Here is a 22612-nt window from a genome sequence, read left to right as displayed (position 1 = left end):
CTTGTAGGTGTTTACTTTTATATCAGATTCCCTATATGTTCACATGGGGAAAAAAAGATATTCATGCACTGCGTCACTGAAAATATTAAAATGTATTGAGAGCCTACTGTGCATTGAGTAATATTCTAGGGGTAAACACCAGTGAACAAGCAAAATCAATCGGTCTGTGCACTGCCACCAGGATGCCTATGGGCAGAGATTTTGACAGCTGGGTAAGGAAGAAGAGGGGTGCCAGTGAAAGTGGTTACTATGTTGCAAAGGCTGGTGAGGGAAGCCTCACTAATAACTTGACATTTGAGTAGAGATGGCACAGTGTTGTCACACTGTCTATAGTGCTGCTGGGATCCTGTAGGCATTGAGATTTGAAGTATGGGGCTGTCTTTTCACAACATGGAATCATGGAAATTGCTTCTGCCTGGTCTTACGGTTTTTACCAAAGTGTTCGGGAGACTAAACAAGGGGTCAGTCATATATTTTGGTAGTAAAAAAGACTGGAGCAGGAACCCTCTTCTAGAAATGAGGATGCTTAAAGCCTTAAAGAGTAATTTTGGCAGAGAGGGACAGGCCAGTTAGATGCTAAACTAAAAATAAAAACACACAGAAAACATATTTGGGGTAACAAATGTCATGATAGCGAGACGCACGAGAGCAAGGTTAAACACAATAGGTTTTCCCCTTAGCAAACAGTTACTCACACCTGTCTCATCTTTTGGATCATGAACTATTTCACACCAGAGAACTGGACTTTGTCTTAAATCTCCCATACTTAGTACAGTGCCTATTTCACTGGCGATGCTCTCTCAATGGTCATTGGTTCGAATGACATTATTCAAGTCTTTGCCAAGATGAGAAATTAAAGATGGTGGGAGATGGTGACATTGCTCCTTTTCTCTTGCCTCACTGTGATAAGAAGTTGGAATTAAATTACAAGTATCCTGACAAAGTATAAGTATGAAAGCATAAGTATGAAAGAGCACTAAGGAAGAATGAAAGGTTGATTTTATTTATATCATCATCCTGATTCCCTCACATAGGAATTCTTTGAATATTAAGTTTATTTACACCAGAAACGGACCCCCCAGAATCCCTTCATAATAACAAGGCATTTGCATAACTGAAAATAGTGAGACTTATGAAATATATAAAACAACAAAAATAATTGCATACTTTGGGAATATGAAATACTTAGGCAAGTAATTGTTGAAATAATGGCTAATAGATTCAGAAAGAATCAATAGCATCCCCTGATGGTTGGACCTCTTGGGCCCATCAGTTAGCAACAATTTTTGGAAAAAAAGAGAGAAAAAAAATTAAAGATCTTAGTAATTTTTAATACAGAATGCCTCTATCTATTACACAGTGTATTTTGATTTTGCTCTACATATAGGTTTTCAGCAAATGTATATTCTTTACAAATATGGATGAAAAAACACACTGTTGCTTATATATATGATTACCTGGAGAAATGTTGAAATTGGAATTTAAAATTTCTGGATTCCAATAGATTTACTAGTACTGTGACCTTGAATAAGTCACTTACTATGCTTTGAAAAAGTAGGAAAAATGTGTCTTCTAGGACACCTCACATGCATTTTCCTGATTTAACACTGTGCTCATCTCAGGAATAACAAAAAAAAAAAAAGGTTTACTGTTCTTCATTTAATATAGGGAAATCACGACAAGACTGGGTAGATGACTTTTGTGAAGTTACCCAAAACCTAAATGTCAGAATTGAAGGTAAATGTATTCCTTTGTCCTAGTCCAAAATGTTTTCTCTGATTCACATAATTTCTCTTAAATATGTTGCACTTATGTGCAATCACAGAGGTTACTTGTCGAGATGGAATTTTATTCAGCGTTTCACAGCATAAAACGACGTGCTGGTAGGGACTGCCAGTTCTCAATCAATGGCTTACATTCTTTGTGTTGTGAGAAGGTCAAAAACAGACAGACAAACCTCGGCTTCTCTAATTACCATGAGCACTGAGAGTTTGAAGGAAGCCGTCTTTCAACTACTGTAGGCTTTTCTGCTGCAGAGAACCTTATGCAGTCCCTTCGAGCGAGCCTAATCCTTAGTAAATAAGAGGCAACTAGCGAGTGTCTATTGAGTCGAATTGAAGGAAGCAGGCATATAGAGAAGGTAGAAATCCAACATTCATTCATTCATTCATGCATTCACATACCAAATATGTGACCCAAAATGTGTTTCTTCCCTTAGATTTGTTGGAACAAAGACATTCAAAGAAGAATACTACAGAGTAAATGGAGCATGAGACAAAGTTGTTAAGAACCAGGAAAGAGAAAGAGAAGGGGGAGTTGTAATTTTTAAAATTAGAGCAGGAGAATGAAGATATACTTATTTGTTAGTTATTAAAAAATCTTTATTGTTGTAAGTATTACAGGTGTCATTCCCTTTTTCCCCCCATTGACCCCCTCTTCCCCGCTCCCACCCCCTCCTGCTTTCCCCAAACCATTATCTGTGTCCATTGGTTATACAAAATACACATAAGCTCTTTGGTTTATCTCTTCTCAACCCCCTCACCCCCTTCCCTCTGAGGTTTTATTTGTTACAGTTTTTAATTTGAATACAGAGAATAAAAATTATAAGCTACTTGCTGTATTTGAAGAAACTGAACTCTGATGTATTTTGACAATTGTCACTAAGGGAGCAATAGATCCATAAAAATCTGCTCCTCCTAACCCTCTGTACATTAACTCTATTAACTGAGACATCTACCTCACTTTTCCTTCTGACTGGTTTTGCCTCCGGCTTGCCTCCTAGGAAGGTCAGCCAACCTCTTGTTTGCACAAGTCTAATTATCTCTTTTCCTGGAGGGACATAGGGATCCAGTCCCCTGTGCTTGCCTCTCTATTATGGGGCAAAATCATATGTGGATTCAAAAATCACAATGGCCTGTGCTAATCATAGTTAAATTTGGCCAGTGTGCATAAGAAGCACTTATAATGAATAGCTCTTGCTGGTGACTACGTCTATCTCATCTTTTTTTCTTGAAAACTAAGCCTCCCTCTCCCAGCATTACAAATTAAAAAGCTGGAGCCTAGAAAGCCAATGAGGTGGGAGTCTTGTTGCCGTTTGGCATAGATCATCAATCCTTAGAGCGTAAGGTGAAGAAGGGATCACACAGCAGCATTGTTTGGGAAGAGGCACTCGAAAGGAGGAGGAGAAGAATTTTATTTTGAGAGATAATGTGAAGGAAAGAACAAAAGTCACTCTGCTGTGATGGAAGAGAACCCGCAGCCCTGAAGTAGAAGGTAGGAGGATTTCAAAAGCAGAAATTGCAGAAGACAACAAACAGGTCAAAGAGGGTACTGGATTGGAAGGCACGACAGGAGTGGTGAGGGGTTTATCTTGGGATAGCTGGGGCTATATGCCCCTTGAGTTATTGTAGATGAACCATGTTGTCAGAATTTTAAATGCTTCTAATAGGTAACTTCTCTCAATACCTGAATGCTTTTTACTTTTGTATGTATCCAACTTTTACAGACGTCTTTGGCTGGTGAAGAAAAAAGCAGTGTAAGCCTGGCAGTGACAGGAGAGCCTAGAATATTGTGAAGCCCAGTTGGTTGCTGATGCTGTTTTTGAAGGAAACTGGTACAAGTTCTCAGCATGTGTTTGATCCCTGTGTGGTAGCTACCATAACTAAAGGAAGACCCTTTCCTGCCCGGCTCCTCTGCCCTGTGGTAAAAAGCACCTGGTAGTAAATTGTCCCTCATCTCTGAGCCTTGGGCTGTGAATTTATGAATGGAGGCCCTACGAAGCCACAGGTGGAAGTTATGCAATGTCATTTGTTGGTGAATGCTCAGTGGCCCATGGGACAAAGGCATGATTTATTAGCCAGAAATTTATCCAAGAATTTGAGGTTGAGGATTTAGTGAATTGGGAAAATTCCATCAGCAAAGACCACCTCTCTGCCAGTGTCTCACTTATTCTCTGCATTTTATAGATAACTTGAAATTACGGTTAGAGGGTCAGTAGGGATGTCCTGAGTGGTGTCACTGAGTTGGTTTTGCACCTCTGGGTTAGAGATCACTCAAAGAGGAAGAACAATACCTATCATTTGAAGCAAACAGGCAAACCTACAAAGAGTACTCTGACGTCAGGGATTCATGATCATCTAGAAACTCCAAGGTGTAGGAGAGACAAGTTGGAGAAATGGGAAATGCTAAGAAAAGAGTTAGGTCTATTACTACCTCAACCATGTTGAAGCTCACAGAATATAAATCAATTAACCAAGATCACAAAGTTCATATTTCTTTATTGCTTAGCAGGAACTATAATTGTTACCTAACTGGATGGTTGTGATATGTAAAGTGAGATGATAATGGTATAATAATTATAATAACTATGAGTACTACTTTGCCAGCCATTACACTAAGCATCTTATATGCATGTAGACTTGGTATCCATATAGGACCTGGCACAAAGGAGGATCTATAAAATATAGATTATTATTATTTTTATTGTAATCTTCACAATCATCCAGCAATAACTGTTATCGTTGTAGTAATAATGATAAACTAATTACTATTTTATTATTGGCTAAATAGCAACATAATCATAATACATATGTCATTAATATATGTTAAATAATAACATAATATGTATTACCTTTCTTAATAATCATCTTAAGAAAACAAAAATGAAGAAAAGTATAAGATAAACTCTATCTCCATATAGAAGAGAAAAGAAAACAGATGCTCGAAGACATTAAAAGAATTGCCCAGGTTAAGATAACACTTGAAATGGAAGGGCTAGAAATCAAACCCTATGTATAATATCACATCTTGAAAAACATATTGTTCTACTTGTCTATATTGGTGGGCTGTGTTCAGTATGACATGATGTGTCTGACCAAGAACTGGGGCCAGAAAGTTCCAATGGGGCAAAAGAGGAATCAGCACCATTCTAGCATTTGGGGGATAATATCCATTCCCTTAAAATTTGAGTCTTGCCCTGGATAGTTTGCTCAGTGGTTAGAACACCAGTCCACGGACCTAAGGGTCTCGTGTTTGATTCCCGGTCAAGAGCATGGACATGGGTTGCAGGTTCCATCCCCGGCCCTGGTCAGAGTTGTGCTGGAGGCAATCAATTGATTTACCTCTCTCACATCCATGTTTCTCTCTCTCTAATTTTCTCTCCCTCCCTCCCTTCTACTGTATCTAAAAATCTATGGGAAATATCCTCTGGTGAGGATTAACAACAACAACAACAACAACAAAAAGATAAAATTGGAGTCTCTAGTATGCTCTGTGAACAATGTTGCATGCTATTTCATATAATGCAAAGTAGGTGTTAAAATCTCTGTGGTTCAGATGAGGAGACTGAGATTCTAAGAGTTGAAAAGAGTTGCTTAACTTTAGACTCAGGTCTCAGTACTCTCTCCACTTCCTGGTGGGTGACTGCAAAGCCCGTGCTTTATCTTCTCCACATCCCTGCCGTTCTCCTCCATGTAAGTTCTGAATTGCTAGGAGAAAGTATCCAAGTTTTATGACTTTCACTTTGCTTCTTTAAACCACCCATACTTATTATATATATAATAGTTATTGGAATTATGGAATAAGAAAAAAATATAGCCATATTTTTAATAGAAATAATTCAACTTGAATAGGAATAATTGCAAGTATTTCAATGTAACAAGAAATTGGAAGTTTGAGTAGCACCAGTTATTGACTAGTCTTGTGTTGGTGCTGTTGATGGTGTCCTGTGCAGGATTGCTTAATAGGGTAATCCAGGAGATATGGAAGAGACAGTCTATACACTGAAGTCACTATGCACAGTGTGTATGAAGCTATAGAGACAGGGCATCACTGTAAATTTACTTACAATGGTTTTCTATGTCATTCCCTACAGATATGGCTCTATGTGCATGTGAGCCGCACAGTGGGGTAAGGAAGAAGTTATGGTTATTGAGTCATAGAGCACAATGCATCATGAGACAGGAAACTTACATGTAAAAAAAACAATTTGCACACATTGAGATACTTGATAGATCCTCATGGTCTCATTTAAAGCTTTCAAGCCTAGTTGGGGACACAAATGGGAAGGTCACGGGCAGTTAAATATGTATAAAATCTATATGAAAGAAGTTGTGTCTGTCAGACAGACTCAGGTTAAGATGCTGTGAATGATAACAAAGGAGGAGATTGTTGAGAAAATATCTTACGAAGCACTGTGTGGAGATTTTTTTGGCTACAGGGTGGTAGATTATTTCACTCATATTTGTAAATAAGATTCAAGAGGCCTGGATTTGAAACCTTGTTCGACAGAGTCTGTGTGGCATGGCCCGAGACCTTTTCCATTGCTGGTTCACATTCCAAACCCCTAATAGTTGTCTAATAATACATGTTCAGCTAATTTTATCTATAGATCATTTTAGGAGGATGTGGATGTCATATCTGTATATATACCAAGAGAAATAAATAATAATGGAACTTGAAAAATAACAAGTAAGACTAGGGCATTGTTCATAAAGCATGTAGATAGAAGTACTTGTTTTTTCACGAATTCACCCTCAATTAATTAAATTTATGAAATGTTACTATTATACATAGTTCATCAGGATTACCCCTTTTTGTGAGTATTCTTAAGGTTATTTGAAATATTAGAACACTGAACCATAAATATATACTGAAGCATTTAGTAAATAACTCAGATGTCAATTATGAAATGAGTAAAATCTAGAGAAACAATGAGAACCCCTGTGTTCTTTAATCTATAAAACATACTCACATCATTGACATTTATTGAAGCATTATGCCCTTTCTCTGGCAAACAGGCATGACCTTAAGATGTGGCCCTTGGGACGGTATGGAATAGCCCTGGGGCATTTCTTGAGCCTTGAAGACTGCAAGGCTTAGATTCAAATCTTAACACTATCCTCCCATTTAGTGTCTCTGTTATGTCATAATTGTATCTAAACATCTCTGGTCACCATAGAAACGACGATTATTAACATTTATCCAGTGTTTGTATACTCCAGTGCTAAGTCCCCAGAGCAGGTAAGAAAAACTCTACTACCATTTTTTTTCTGCCTTTCGTTTTCCTTCTTCACTCCGTCTTACCTTCTTTCTTTTTCTTTGTATTATTTTCTTCTCTCCTACATTTTTTGTTGAGTACCTATTATGTGTCAGAGATTGTGTTTTGCTCTGGGCATCAGGGGATGAATGAGACTCGGTTCCTGTCCACAGTAATTTACTTTCAGGACAGGTTGAAATCATAGGGGAAGTGGTGAAATGGAGAAAAGAGATAAAAGTAAATGCCATGAGGCAGTTCCTAGCAAAGGTGCATACAATGGAAAGGAAAGAGTAATTGGTTCTACCTGGGAGGGCTTCTTGGCTTCTGACGCATCAGAGCAAACCTGACAACATGAGTGGAATTCTATGAGGCCCAGTGAAGGCCAAGGGTGGTCCAGGCTGCGTTATCCACACAAAGTTGTGGCGGCACCAATGTATGAGGAAGGTCTGAAGAAAGGTACGTAGCTTATGTGGTGAGCACTGAGTGTACATACAAATATCAAATGATTATGGTGTACACCTAAAACTAATACAATGTTATATGTCCATTATATCTCAGTTTTTCAAAAGCCATATGTTGTGCAGAATGTTGTAAAAGATGCGTGTGGACACAAATTCTGTAGATATTTGGGTGCAAAAACATTTTTATTGTTACCTGGAAATCACTGTGGAGGCCTTCTATTTTGAAGTTGGTGAGAGGTGGTTCATATCTTGTAGCATCACGGAACATAAAATTGGTTACTGATTTTTAAAATATGTTTATTTTGATTGTTTTTACATGAAATTAATGCATAAATTTTATTTACATAAATATGTATAAATAGGTATATATTTCTAAAATATGAATACAAAGTTATGTATAAATATATATCTGATGAGTGTAATCTATGCACACACATGTGTATGTGTATATATTTGTAAATATAAATAAAATTTGTGTATATACATATGTACCTATATATATTAAATATTTATATATGTATAAAGTAATACATTTGACTTTTTATCTCACATATAATAATACTAACTGAAACTCTTGTTTAGCAGTTAATAACCACATCTTACCCATGAGGTTTGTGAACCTCAGTGACTTTCTGATCTGCCCCAGCTCACATGGCTGGTAAAACTCCTGCCAAATAAGTTCCCATCTGTCTAATTCCAGAGCCCACTTTCTAATAGCTACAGTCCCACATTTCTCATTACAGAGTCTGGGGACATTTGTTGGGGGAGGAAAGAATCTTCAATTCATTTACAAAAACACATCATGTTATCTTTATGTATATTCTTTGCCAAATTTTTATAAGTGAATTATAATATAAATAATCATGGCAGATATCTTTAAAATAAAATTTAGAAATTGTTATCAGCACTTTATGTTGCTACAGACATTTTAACATAATGTTAAATATCTCCTTAATATTGCATACTTTGATCTGCATAACCTTAACCCATAAGTTAATATTTGATTGTTGTTACATATTTAAGTCTCCTGCCTTTAAAAATATCATACAAAAAAGTGAACATACTCTAAGAAAGTGAGAAAGGAAAATTTATAATTTCCTTGTAATAAGTTCTTAGTTTTAAAAATACCAAGTAAAAGTGTATGAATAAGCCATCATTACTGGTGCATTTAACCCATTAGCTTTCCAATTCTATTGTTGTATTTTACAAAAAACAAGAAATAGATTAGAAACTTAGTTTCTCCAAATACAGACCATTCTATCACCGATCTATATCTGTCTACATCTGTCTATCTATCTATCTATCTATCTATCTATCTATCTATCTATCTATCATCTATCATCTATTATCAATCATAACCATCTATCTAATTCATAGTTCTAGTCATGAATCAAGGGAAATACAGGAGTTTTTTGTCTCCTGTGAAGGCTGACAGTTTTCTAATGTGTCACTTTCTCTTTTATGATGCATCTATGCAGGGCTGGCACAACTGAAGTTATACTTAAGTTATTATTCAGTGATAAGGTGGGCATGTGTTGAAGCAGCTCTGGGTGCAGATCCTTTACCCCTCATGACTGGCAACATGTGGTACAGATCCCATGGTTAGCAGAAAATATGGGTGCAATATATGACCCCAAAAGACTTATTGTCAGTGAATCTGCACCACTTAATCTCATCAACGTTAGACCCCTCTTACAGTTAGTAAGATAATAATTGCACATAGAAATGGCAAAAATTTAGGGAATGACTAAGCTAGTGGTTTCATAACCAGGATAGTGTGCTCAACAAGTCTGATTCAAAAGGAGTCTAGCACAGCATTTCATATCAACTGCAATCTTTGAACGGCACAGTTGGGGAACCCATATAGAGGGAATTACAGTAATCATCCTTCACAATGACAAAGGAGTTAATCAGCATCTCCTTGCCTTTCTCATGAAGTCTCTCAATCTGGTGATAGCACAAGAAATTATAAAAAGAAGTCTTCGTGATGGATAAAAAATGCTTCTCAAATAATAACACCAAAGACAATGGGAAGAAAAAACACACACACTCAACTGTTAAAATTTTGAGATGCCTGAGACTGGATTCTAATCAGAAGTACTCTCTGAATAGTGAGGCATGAGGAGCAGCTGCTTAGCACTTAGAAGAACGTAAGCCAGTCCAGGATTTAAATTCTGAAACTGTATCACCAGAGAAATCTTCATTTGACTGAATAAATTTAAGATAAAACCATGTCTTTTAAATACAAGAGAATGGAGCACCAGAAATATATGAGAAATCTAGTTTCTCCTAGTACAGATCATCATCCATCTATCATCTATCTGTCTATCATCTATCTATTTATCTATCTATCTATCTATCTATCTATCTATCTATCTATCTATCTATCATCTATCTATCTCTATGTATCATCAGTCATCACTCATCTTTCTAATTCATAGGTCCACTGCCAGTCAGTCTCCTCCCTGTAGGGTAGTGAATGCCAGTTTCAGAGCAGGATGGTTCTTCCTTCTCTGCTTTTTTTTTTAAAATCCTCACCTGAGGATATTTTTTCCATCGATTTTTTTTTTTTTCAGATAGAGTGGGAGGGAAGAAGAGAGAGAGAGTGAAAGAGAGAGAGAGATAAATTGGTTGCCTCTCACAGGACCCTGCCAAGGTCAGATACGTGCCCTAGCCAGAACTGAACCACAACTATTCGGTCTGAGAGGTAATGCCCTAACTGCTGAGCCAAATCAGCCAGGGCCACCCTTCCCTGTCTCAATCCTCCTATCAGAGTTCATCTCAACTCCCATACCTTCCCATTCCCGCTCTCCAATGCCAGTTTCAATATCTTCATCAAATTAAATTAATGGAGAATGGACTGTTCTCATTAGTTGCATTTTCTGATTAGATTTTCAAAATAAAGTTCCAGAGAAACTCACAAAATGTATTTGTTTACATTTCTTCTTCTGAATCAACTCTGCAGTTAATGTAACTGAGAATCCAGCAGGGCTAGCTCATCCTCCTGAACACCAGTTGTGTTATTTTTTTTTCCTTCTCAACATATTAGTACGTTCCATTTTCAAGGAAAAAATTTAAAAAGTGTGTCCCAAGGATATTCTCTCTTTACCCAGATTAACTAGTGAAGGGTCTAAGTCTAAATTCTAGAACAATTGCTTAGTCGGAATGCTACAAAAGTTAGCGACGACAGGTGTGACATTTTTCATTCAGTCATTCCAAGTCATATCCTGAAATTTCCATTTAAAGAAAAATAAGTTGATTCTTTTGTGTGAGGTGATTTAGTGAATACTGCCATCAAGGAGTTTTACTAACTTCACACTGCTTGCCGTAAATTGAAAACCCATATGGGCACAACTTTTGTTTGACCATGACTATAAAAGAAGGGAAAACAATTCATTTTTCAGCAATGGAAAGCTATTTAAATTAGCACCACCATGCCCTGGCTTGGTAGCTTAGTTGGTTAGAGCATCGTCCTCATATACCAAGGTTGCAGGTTCTATCCCCAGTCAGGGTACATAAAAGAATCAACCAATTAATGCAAAATTAAGTGAAACAACAAATCAATCTCTCTCTCTCAAATCTAAAAATTGAAAAAATAAAGTGAGCACCATCACAAATTGTTTTAAATTTGTTTACTCTGGTAAAAAAGGAGTGCGTATCTGCCTCTTAAAAATCAAAGTTAAAAATGGATAACAATGCTACTTACTTGAGCATTTTAGCAATTTTTTTTTTTTTTTTTTGTATTCCTGAATTAAAATTTTGATTTCTAAAACCCGAGAGGAAAAACAGCCTGATCACTGTATTTTCTGCTGTGTATTGGCTGGTATTCAATACCAAACAATAAATCTGTTGTAAATGTGGACGTTCTCCCATTCACAAAAGAAACAGTCGAAGCTCCTTGTGCTTGGGGGAACATGTGAGGCAACACAAATAATTTAGGGAGAGCTAGAAGGAAGCTTTCAGGCCGTTTTTTAAAATTTATTCATTTTTTTTAATCCTCACCCGAGGACATTTTTTGCATTTATCTTCAGATAGAGCAGGGGGGAAAGAGGGAGGAAGAGAGAGAGAGAGAGAGAGAAATATCGATGTGAGAGAGACACATTGACTGGTCACCACCCGCATAACCCCAACTGGGGCCAGATATGTACCGCAACCAAGGTACATGCCCTTTGCGGGAACCAAACCTGGGTCTCTCTGGTCCACGGGCCAACACTCTAACTATTGATTCAAACTGGCAAGGCTCAAGTAGTTTTAAAACATATTTTAGGGGAAAGATGGTGACGGGCAGGACCCAAGGGAGGGTGAATGTGTGAGAGAGTAACTGAGTGTGTTCGAGAGTGTGAGTAGACGTGAAGGTGGACAACCAAACCCGAGCAGTGCAGAGCTGCGGAGCAGAAGGTTCCTGTGCTGTGTATGAGAGCAGCCGGCTACCTCGGTAAGCAGTTCTTCAGGGCCCTTCTCCCTGTGCTGCGGGGAGGTCACACCATTTTGGAAGATCCAGGGTCTTTCCTGGGAGGAGGCAGTGGGAGCTGCTAGGGCCCAGCATCCTGACCCCACCAGTGCACCTCGCACCATCTGACCAGTGGACACTTTGTGTCAACACAGACCATTGCACAGTAGTGGAGCTGCCAAGGTGCTGGTAGCGGAAGCCTCAGACTTCCGGGAGCCCAGTACCATTCACTAGAGTAGCAGCCCGATCAGATTCAGATATACCCCCAGCAATAGAGGCTGGGGACCAGACACCCATCCCCAGGCAACAAAAGCACAAACCAGCAGCTGAGACCCATCCCCAAAAACTACAGCAAAAACTGAATAGGAGTTGAGCCCCACAGGGCAGCAGCACTCCCCAGTCACCAGTGGCAGGACCTGGGGCTCCAAAGAGGCCTATGTGGTCCAGTAGCCCACAAAAGCAGTGAGAAGCCAGAGCCCCAGAGAGACTGGTGTGATCCAGCTGCCTGCCTGTGGGAACTGCAGGGTGCAGGGGCACCAGAAAAGCCTGTGTGATCCAGCAGGGACTGTGCAATCCAGTTACCCGCAGGACCTACCGGGTGCTGAAGCACCAGAGAGGCCTGTGCGACCCAGCAGGGACCATGTGATCCAGTTACCCACGGGATTTGCTGGGTGCAGAGGCACCAGAGAGGCCTGTGTGACCCAGCTGCGCACAAAATAGGCATAGAGGATGTGAAAATGAAGGTGGAGTGAATGGAAGCTACACAGACCATTTCCTGGGACCAAACGAGAATTACAACTAAAATAAAGACAAATCCTCAGAGAAAAGCAACAGAAAAACAGCAGGACAGGACGTATAACCAGGGCCACTAATAGCATCTGATGAGGAATGAGAGGGTGGTGGACTGGGAGCCCATGGACAGCAGCAGTCTTAGCTATGAGCAGCACCCTTGGAAATAAAGACCAAGCCTGCTCCACAGCTCAGAAAGCCGGGGCAGAACACTAAAATAGCCATGGCCACTCACCCAGGAGCTATGGCAGAGGGAGGGCTGACTGGTCTGGAACTCTGTGGTGACACCTAGGATTTGGAGGGCACTAAAAGTTTTTGCTGAGTTGCAGCCACAAAGGATGGAGTCCGGTGTGCTTCTTCCCAGAACTGTAGGGAAAAGCAGTCCCCACAGGCCTCAGAGATTCAGCCTTTCCCAGGTGAGGCAAAGAAATGCAAACTGAGGCTCACTAATAACGAGCATCTATCCCAGCCTCTGGAAATCCTCTTATGCAGTACACCAAGGCTACATTCCAAGGCACTGAGTAACTGAGACTGCTAGCCTCCAGGAAAAAGGTAGAGGATAACTGAACCTTTCTTGGGCTTGCAAATCTACCGAGGAAAGTAAGACTTGACAGTGGTGTTTAACATGGGCCCGACCAGGCCAATCCAAACCCAGTAGAGGGAGCCACAAACAACAGAACACCAACATGCACAGGGAAAATGTGGCAGGCTCCAAAACCCACTGAGATAGCCAAAAAGGTGAAACAAAGAAACGAATCCCAAATGAAAGAATAAGAGAACTTTCTCGAAGATGAGATCAATGAAATACAGTTAAACAAATTATCAGAGGTAGAGTTCAGAGCCATGATCTTGAGGAAGCTCAACAGCATGAGTAAGGACATCAGTACCATTAGCAAAGATATAGAAACATTGAAAGCCAACCAAGTGGAAATGAAGAATGACATAGCAGAAATTAAAAACACATTGGGCCCTGGCCGGTTTTGCTCAGCCATTGAAGCATTGGCCTGAGGACCAGAGAGTCCCAGGTTCAGTTCCCACTAGGGGCACATACCCCCCCCCCCAAAAAAAAAAAAAAATTGGAAGGACTAACCAGCAGCGTAGAGGAAGCTGAGAACCTGAGAACCTGATCAGTGAATTAGAAGACGGTAGAAAAAAACTCAACCAATCAAAAAACCAAAAGCAAAAAACAATTAAAAAACAGGAAGACAGCTTAAGAGAACTGTCCAAATACTGGAAACGTAATAACATTGGCATCATAGAAGTCCCTGAAGAGGAAGAAAACGGGCAATGGTTAGAGAACATATTTGAAGAAATAGTGACAGAAAATTTTCCTAACTTGGTGCAGAAAAAAGACATTCAAGTTCAAGAAGCACAGAGAGCCCCAAGTAAGAAGAACGCAAGCAGGCCTACACCAAGACACATAGGAATCAAAATGCCAAAATTAAACAAAAAGAGAGAATTCTAAAGGCAGCAAGAGATAAGCAACAGGTTACCCACAAAGGAACCCCCATTAGGCTCTCAGCTGACTTCTCACAAGAAACACTACAGTCCAGAAGGGAGTGCCATAAAGTAACCAAGGTCATGAAAAACAAGGATCTGAATCCAAGACTACTCCATCCAGCAAGGCTATCATTCAAAATAGAAGGTCAAATAAAGAGCTTTCCAGACAAAAAAAAAGAAAAAAAACAAGCAAGCTAAAGGAATATATTAACACCAAACCAGCATTGCAAGATATGCTAAAAGGACTGCTGTGATTAGTAGAAGAAATAGGAAGAAAAATAGAACCACACTAAACAAAAATGGCAATAAATAAGTACATATCAATTTTTACCTTAAATGTGAATGGTTTGAATGCTCCAAGAGAAAGACACAGAGTAGTTGACTGGATAAGAAAGCATGACTCACATATATGTTGTTTACAAAAGCCCCACCTCACAACAAGAGACTCACATAGGTTGAAAGTAAAGGGATGAAAAAAAAAAATCTTTCAAGCAAACGGAAAGCAAAAAAAAGCTGGAGTAGCAATACTCATATCTGATAAAGTAGATTTAAAATGAAGACGATAACTAGAGACAAAGAAGGCCACTACATAATATTGAAAGGATCTATTCAACAGGAAAATATAACCTTGGTAAACATATATGCACCCAATATAGGAGCACCAACATATATTATAAATCTTCTGGAGAACTTCAAAGGAGAAATCAACAGCAATACAATCATAGCAGTAGAATTCAACACTCCACCAAATATCACTGGATAGATCTTTTAGACAAAAAATTAACAGGAAATCACAGACTCTAAATAAAGCGCTAGATTAAATGGATTTAATTGATATATACAGAGAATTACACACCAAAGCTGCAGAATTCACATTCTTCTCAAGTGCACATGGGACATTTTCAAAGATAGACCATATGTTGGGGCACAAACTAAGTCTATACAAGTTCAAGAAGATTAAAATTATATCAAGCATCTTCTAGATCACAATGACATGCAACTAGAAATCAATTGCAACAAGAACATGCAGAGACATTTAAAAACATGGAGGCTAAATAGCATGTTATTCAGCAATGAATAGGTTACCATGAAGATCAAGGAAGAAATTAAAAACTTGGAAACCAATGAAAATGAACACACAACAGCACAAAATCTATGGGATGCAGCAAAAGCCGTTCTGAGAGGAAGTTCATAGAACTACAGGCCTACCTCAAGAAACAAGAAAAATTTCTCATTCAAAATCTAACCTCACAACTTAAAGAACTAGAAAGCAAACAGAAAGAAAACCCCAGAGCAAGTAGAAGGAAGGAAATAGTGAAGATCAGAGCAGAAATAAATGACATAGAGACCAAAAAACAATTCAAAGAATCAAGGAAACAAAGAGCTGGTTCTTTGAAAAGATAAACAAGAATGATGGACCCTTAGCTAGATTCACCAAGAAACAAAGAGAGAGAACCCAAATACACAAAATCAGAAATGAAAGAGAAGAAATAATAACTGATACCACAGAAATTCAAATGGTTGTTAATATATTATGAACAATTATATGGCAATAAATTTGACAATCTAAGCGAAATGGACAAATTTGTAGAAACACATAGTCTCCCAAAATTGAACCCTGAAGAGATAGAAAACTTGAACAGACCAAAAACGACAAAGGAAATCGAAGAAGTAATCAAGACTCGCCCAGCAAACAAAAGCAAAGGCCTGGACGGCTTCACAGGGAATTTTACCAAACATTCAAAGAAGAACTAATACCCATCCTCTTCAAACTATTTCAAAAAGTTCAAGAAGAAGGAAGACTTCCAAACTCATTTTATGAGGCCAGCATAAGACACTACAAAGAGAGAAAATTACTGGCCAATGTCCCAGATAAACAAAATACTAGGAAGTTGAATTTAGCAATACATCAAAAAAAAATTATTCACCATGACCAAGTAGGATTCATTCCAGGGATGTAAGGCTGTTACAATATTCGCAAATCAATAAATGAGATACACCACATAAACAAAATGAAAGATAAAAATTATATGATCATATCAATAGACCCAGAAAAAGCATTTGACAAAATTCCGCACCCATTTCTGATAAAAACACTCAGCAATCTGGGAATAGAGGGATCATATCTCAACAGAATAGAGGCCATATATGAAGACCTATGGCCAACATACTCAATGGACAAAAACTAAAAGTGTTTCCCTTAAGAACAAGAACAAGACATGGATGCCCACTTTCGCCACTCTTATTTAACATAGTACTGGACGTCTTAGCCACAGCAATCAGACAGGAAGGAAAAAATATAAGGGATCCAAATAGGAAAGGAGGAAGTGAAACTGTCATTATTTACAGAATATATGATATTTTACATAGAAAACCCCAAAGACTCCGTCCAAAATCTCCTAGACTTAATAAATGAAGTTGGTAAAGTAGCAGGATACAAAATTAACATCAAGAAATTGATGGCATTCTTATACACCAATGATGAACTCACAGAAAGAGAAACTAAAAAGAATCCCATTTACCATCACAGCAAAAAAATTAAGATAACTAGGAATAAACTTAACCAAAGAAATATAGGACCTATTCTCAGAAAACTATAGGACATTTAAAAAAGAAATAAAGTAAGATATAAAAAAGTGGAAGCACATACCTTGTTCATGAATTGGAAGAATTAGCATCATTAAAATGTCCATACTACCGAAAGCAATGTATAGATTCAATGCAATCACCATCAAAATACCAATGACAATCTTCACAGAACTAGAACAAATACTTCAAAAGTTCATATTGAACCAATAAAGACCCCAAATAGCCACAGCAATCTTGAAAAATAAGGACAAAGTAGTTGGAATTACAATACTGGATATCAGGTTATTCTACAAAGCTACTGTAATCAAAACAGCCTGGTACTGACACAAGAACAGGCATATATTCCAGTGGAACAGAACAGAGAACCCAGAAATGGACCCAAAACATTATGCCCTATTAATATTCGACAAAGGTGGCAAGAGCATATAATGCAGTCAAGACAGCCTCTTTAATAAATGGTGTTGAGAAAATTGGACAGCTACTTGCAAAATATTAAGCTTGACCATCAACTTACACCATACACAAAAATAAACTCAAAATGGATAAAATACTTAAATGTGATTTATCAATCTATAAAAATCCTAGAAGAAAATTTAGGCAACAAAATTTTAGACATCATATGCAGCAGAATTTTCATTGATACATTACCTAAGGCAACAAAAACAAAGGAGAATATGAATACATGGGACTACATCAAATAAAAAGCTGCTGCACAGCAAAAGAAACAACCATCAAAATGAAAAGTCAACCCGCTCGATGGGAGAACATGATTGCCAATGATACATCAGATAAGGGGTTGATTTTCAATATGTATAGAGTGCTAATACAGCTCAACAAAAGGAAGACAAAGAACCCAATTAGAAAATGGGCAGAGGATCTAAATAGACCCCTCTCCAAACAGGACATACAAATGGCTAAGATACATGTGAAGAAATGCTCAACATCACTAATCATCTGAGAGATGCACATTAAAACAACCATGAGGTATCACCTCACACCTGTCAGAATGACCGCCATCAACAAATCATCAAACAACAAGTGTTGGCGAGGGTGTGGAGAAAAGGGGACTCTAGTACACTGCTGGTGGGAATGCAGACTGGTGCAGCTGCTATGGAAAACACTATGGCGTTACCTCAAAAAATTAAAAATTGAACTGCCATTTGACTCACTGATCCCACTTCTAGGAATATACCCTAAGAAGCATGAAACACCAATCAGAAAGAATACATGTACTCCCATGTTCATAGCAGCAGTATTTACAATAACTAAGATCTGAAAATAGCCCACGTGTCCATCAGTAGACAAACAGATAAAAAAGCAGTGGGACATATACACAATGGAGTACTACGCAGCGGTAAGAAAGAAAGATCTCTTGGCCTTTGAGATGACATGGAGGGACCTGTAAAGTATTATCCTAAGCGAAACAAGCCAAACAGAGAAAGACAAGTATAATGTGATCTCACTTATTTGTGGAACATAATAAACATAACAGTCTGAGGAATGGGGTAGTCCCAGAGACATGGAAGTAGGGTACAGACTGACAATCCTCAGAAGATAGGGTGGTGGACTGTGATAAACCACAGAATTTATATGCATGTATGCATGACCAATGGATATGGACAACAAAGCTGGGGACAGGGCGGAGAGAGAGGGGGGAAATGGTGTCCATGGGGGAAAAAGGAGAAACATCTGTAACAAAAGTAAATGAATGAATGAATAAATAAATAAATAAACAAATAAGATCTCTGTGATGATGCTTCACTCATATTCTGAAATAACTTATAAACACTAACCCAACTATGCTATTTTCAACTGAGCCTCAAAACTATTTTAATTCTGAGAGTCTGAGAGAATTCACAGGTTTTTGTTTTTTTTTTTTTTTTTAAATTTACACTCTCACAGTATATTGTAGAAATGATGAGAATAATGTATACCAATCTTTTCTGACTGAACATTGGAAAAATTATTCTACTGAATTAACCTGAGAAGACTCAAGTGTAGACCTCAATCTATCAACTTCTTTTAAAATGTTGGTGCTTTCCTTGAGGAATTATACCAGTTCCCTCTGATTACTGTGAGTTCCATGTCAGATTTCAAAGTCTAGTAGATGGCTTTAATTCACAAAGATTTAAACTTTACAACACTCATGTAACTATCATGGGAATGAAAAACTTTCTAATCCCTTCTATTGAAATTGGGCTCCTAATTTAGATAAGCTGAGTTATAAAAAAAACACATCCATAGCAGGGTTGCTATATTGGTACCTCATCATGATAACAGTGAGGTTTTGTTCTTGTTCTTGTTGCTATTTTTTGCTCACATGTTTGTTTTCCCCTCAACAATGCCTCACAGTGATCCAAGTCTGAGTAATTGCTATATATTTTTTCCTTTTCTTTCTGTTTTTGTTTATAACCATATAAGTGTGATGTATTGAGTTATTATATGATCAAATCCTGAAACAAACTATTGTAATGAAATATATTATGTTACCATCAGTGTTTTCAAATAAGCATGGATATCCAATTGAGTGCTCCCTGAGTGGGAGGCTCTGATAGAAAATCATGTTGAAGTCTAATAATGTACGTGAGAAGTCAGCTTTTCCCGGAGGCTGCCCCTTGCCTGGGTGGATTAGATTTCCCTGGGCACTCTTATGCCTTGCCTGCTACTCAAATGATTCAGGGACTTGAACTTCTTGCAAACCTTTTCCAGACAGATGATATAATTAGAGCATGTGAACTAAAAAACAAACAAACAAAAAACACAAGAATTACTTCTGAAGTGGCCAAGAATGTGGCTGATCACCAGTTTGAACTGAACATCTGTGATGTCCCTTGGTTAAAAGCAAGGGGGAATTATCTTTAATCTGGACAGTTTGACTCGGGCCAGAGATATAACACACATCCAGGACTATACTAGGCTAGTCACAATAATTTTTCTTATGGGATTTCAGCAATATAGGGAGAACCATCTTATGACATAGAGTTAAGTAAAAATGTAAGACATAGAAAAATGTAATATATTTATAAGCTATCTATTCTTTGAAATAGAAAAAAAACAAACAGAAATAACTGCAATGTCCATTAATATGGGATTAAGTTATTCATAATACATTCATAAACAAACAATGATGCACCTATAAGAAGTAATGAGTTGGACCTTTATGTACTAACAAGAAAATAACTGAAAGACTGAATAAATGTCTGAATAAAGTCCCAGAGTAAAGCCTGTATCATGATCACTTTTGTGGTTAAACATTTACATAGACATATGCACATCTTTATGCATATACAAGTAATGGCCTTAGAATCATACACACGTTAGTAATGTTTACCTACAAAAAGAAGTATGAGGGTAGAGAGAGGACTAAATACAGATTTTCAAAATAAGTTCACAATCTATGCAAATTTTGAATCTTTAACAAGGAAATTAAATTACTAATAAAACACACAAAGAGGCAGACAGATAAAACCCTGAAAATATGTCAGAAGAAAAAAAAAATTGACATTTTAGCACTGATGATTTTGTTACTTTGTATGATTTTATGTTTTGCCCTGTTTTCTCTTTTGTAGATCTTTCTGCTTTTCTCAAATATCTGTTTCTTTTACAATAGAGAATATGTATCTGAACAATTAAAATATAAATGTAGTTGAACAGTACCGTAGGGTGTAGACACTTGCCTATATTAATTCTGATTGGTGCTTTATTCATCTGAGTTGATTCTTATAACACATTTACTTCTTTCTTCTCGAATGGATTTGTGAGCTCCAGAATAATTTATCTTTGACCTCAGAGCCTTCAAGCTATTTGTGTATTTACTCCTCTTGTGTGAGAATTGGAGTCTGTGATAAATTGTAGGACTCTTTCACTTCCGGGGCTTCGCTGGGTAGACAAGGCTGTGTTATGATTTATACTTTAATTTGGTAGGCAAGACTATGCCATTCAGTTTACTTTTGAATGTATATTTTTGCAAGTTTTGAACAACAATTATAAGATGGAATTTTGCAACTTATCCACAGCTGTCTATGACTGCGATCATTTTTAGTGTTGGCATTACAAATGCACACCAGTTAAATGTCAACAGAAAACAGAAATCATCTGAGTGGGGACTTGTATGTGCATGTGTGTGTGTGTGTGTGTGTGTGTGTGTGTTCCACACATTTATTTTATGAGTTACCTGCCTGAAAGTCATTCTCCCATTTTTTTTCCCCATCAGCAATTATAAAAACTGCCCTTCCCAACATGGACAGAGAAGCCAAGGAGGAGTACTTGGTCGTTATCCAAGCCAAAGACATGGGTGGACACTCCGGTGGCCTGTCTGGGACCACAACACTGACAGTAACCCTTACTGATGTTAATGACAATCCTCCAAAATTTGCCCAGAGTAAGTGTATTTCCTGCTTTGGCTGAGAATCTAAGCATAGTGTTTTTATTGAAATGTATATTCTAATTTTCAGCAACATCCAAGAAGCTGATCGAAATCACTGAGTGCTTATTATATGCAAGGTATGGCAATTCACACACCTACATAAAACAACCAACTCTCCTGTCATTTTGTACTAAACGCATCCTCATTTTACAGATTTTTAAAGAAGTTGGAAAAAAAAATCTCCAAATATTAAGCATGTAGCTACGTAGTGGATCTGAGAATTAGAAACTAGTGTGTGTGACTGCAACATGCGTGCTCACTTCTCTATTCTGTGGCACCTTCCATTAAGAAAATTTGAGAAAATGATTAAAATACACCTCAGATACTGTTCTGTCAATAGTCTCAATTATTTATAAAGAAAATGAAATCTGTAGCATCTGAAGTGGAAAAGGAAGATCTGCAATACATTTGCTGCAAAATATATACTTTTCTTCTACTGTGAGGACATCAGTGATCACTGATGTGACCCTTCTCTGCTAAAGACATGTTTGGCCTCAGAAAACTCTCCACAGCCTTCCAGGCAGCCACCATCAATGAACAGGGAGATGGTCATTATTTGCCAACTTTCTCAACCCCCTTTCCTTTGAGTATTTTTCAGATTTATCTTACATAGAGAGGTGATCTGGGAAGGCCTTCCTGGCATGGAGATTCTTGAATTGAGATATGAATTATGACTAGGAATTAGCTAACACAGGGTGAAACCAAGAGATTGGGGGAGAGATGTTGCACCTAGAGAAGAAGGACATCCAAACACCCTGGGGAAGAAGGGGGTAGGGCCCTGGATGAGAACGAGCAGAATTTCACAGCAGCTGAAGCACAGAGGCTGGAGTTATGTTAAGCAGGAGTTAGGTATATTGGATTTGTAGACCACTTCAAGTACCATGACCTTTATCCTAACATCACTGGGAAGCAGTAAAGATTCTAAATTGAAAAAAAAAAAAAAAGAAAAAGATGACAGACAGAGAGAGAAAAGATTTTAAGTTGTAGCTTGAGAAATAGGATTTTATTTCAGGGAAATCAGAGAAAATGAAAGCTGGCCTTTTTCCAGTGTCATCTCACATTCCAGCCAGTTAACAGATGATTTTTTATTATTAATTAATTTATTTTTGTTACAGATGTTTCTCCTTTTTCCTCCTGGACACTCTCCTCCCAATCACCCCCCCCCCCCAGCATTGTTGTCTATGTCCATTGGTTATGCATACATGCATATAAGTTCTTTGGTTTATATCATCCCTCTCCCTCCTGCGCCCTCCTCTGAAGTTTGTCAGTCTGGAACAGGTGACTTTAGTCATTCATGTAAAAGGTGATGGTAGCTGTGGCACCATCAGGGGGTCTCAGTGGAAGCAGAGAAGAGTGTATGG

At 38.0% G+C, this 22612-nt stretch overlaps 1 protein-coding gene across 1 annotated transcript in view; it reads left to right on the top strand.

The window, feature by feature from the left end:
* Nucleotides 1-22612, top strand: part of CDH8 (cadherin 8) — a 414745-nt gene that overhangs the window by 216639 nt on the left and 175494 nt on the right. The window contains exon 5 of the mRNA XM_036278160.1: nucleotides 21039-21206. Coding sequence (XP_036134053.1) covers nucleotides 21039-21206 — 168 coding nt within the window. The remainder of the gene's footprint in view (nucleotides 1-21038; nucleotides 21207-22612) is intronic.

Source organism: Molossus molossus, unplaced genomic scaffold, assembly GCF_014108415.1.
Source record: "Molossus molossus isolate mMolMol1 unplaced genomic scaffold, mMolMol1.p scaffold_m16_p_25, whole genome shotgun sequence".
In the NCBI taxonomy this organism is placed as follows: Eukaryota; Metazoa; Chordata; class Mammalia; order Chiroptera; family Molossidae; genus Molossus; species Molossus molossus.
The sequence above is the reverse complement of the archived record's forward strand: the minus strand, read 5'-3'. Positions and strand labels throughout refer to the sequence as shown.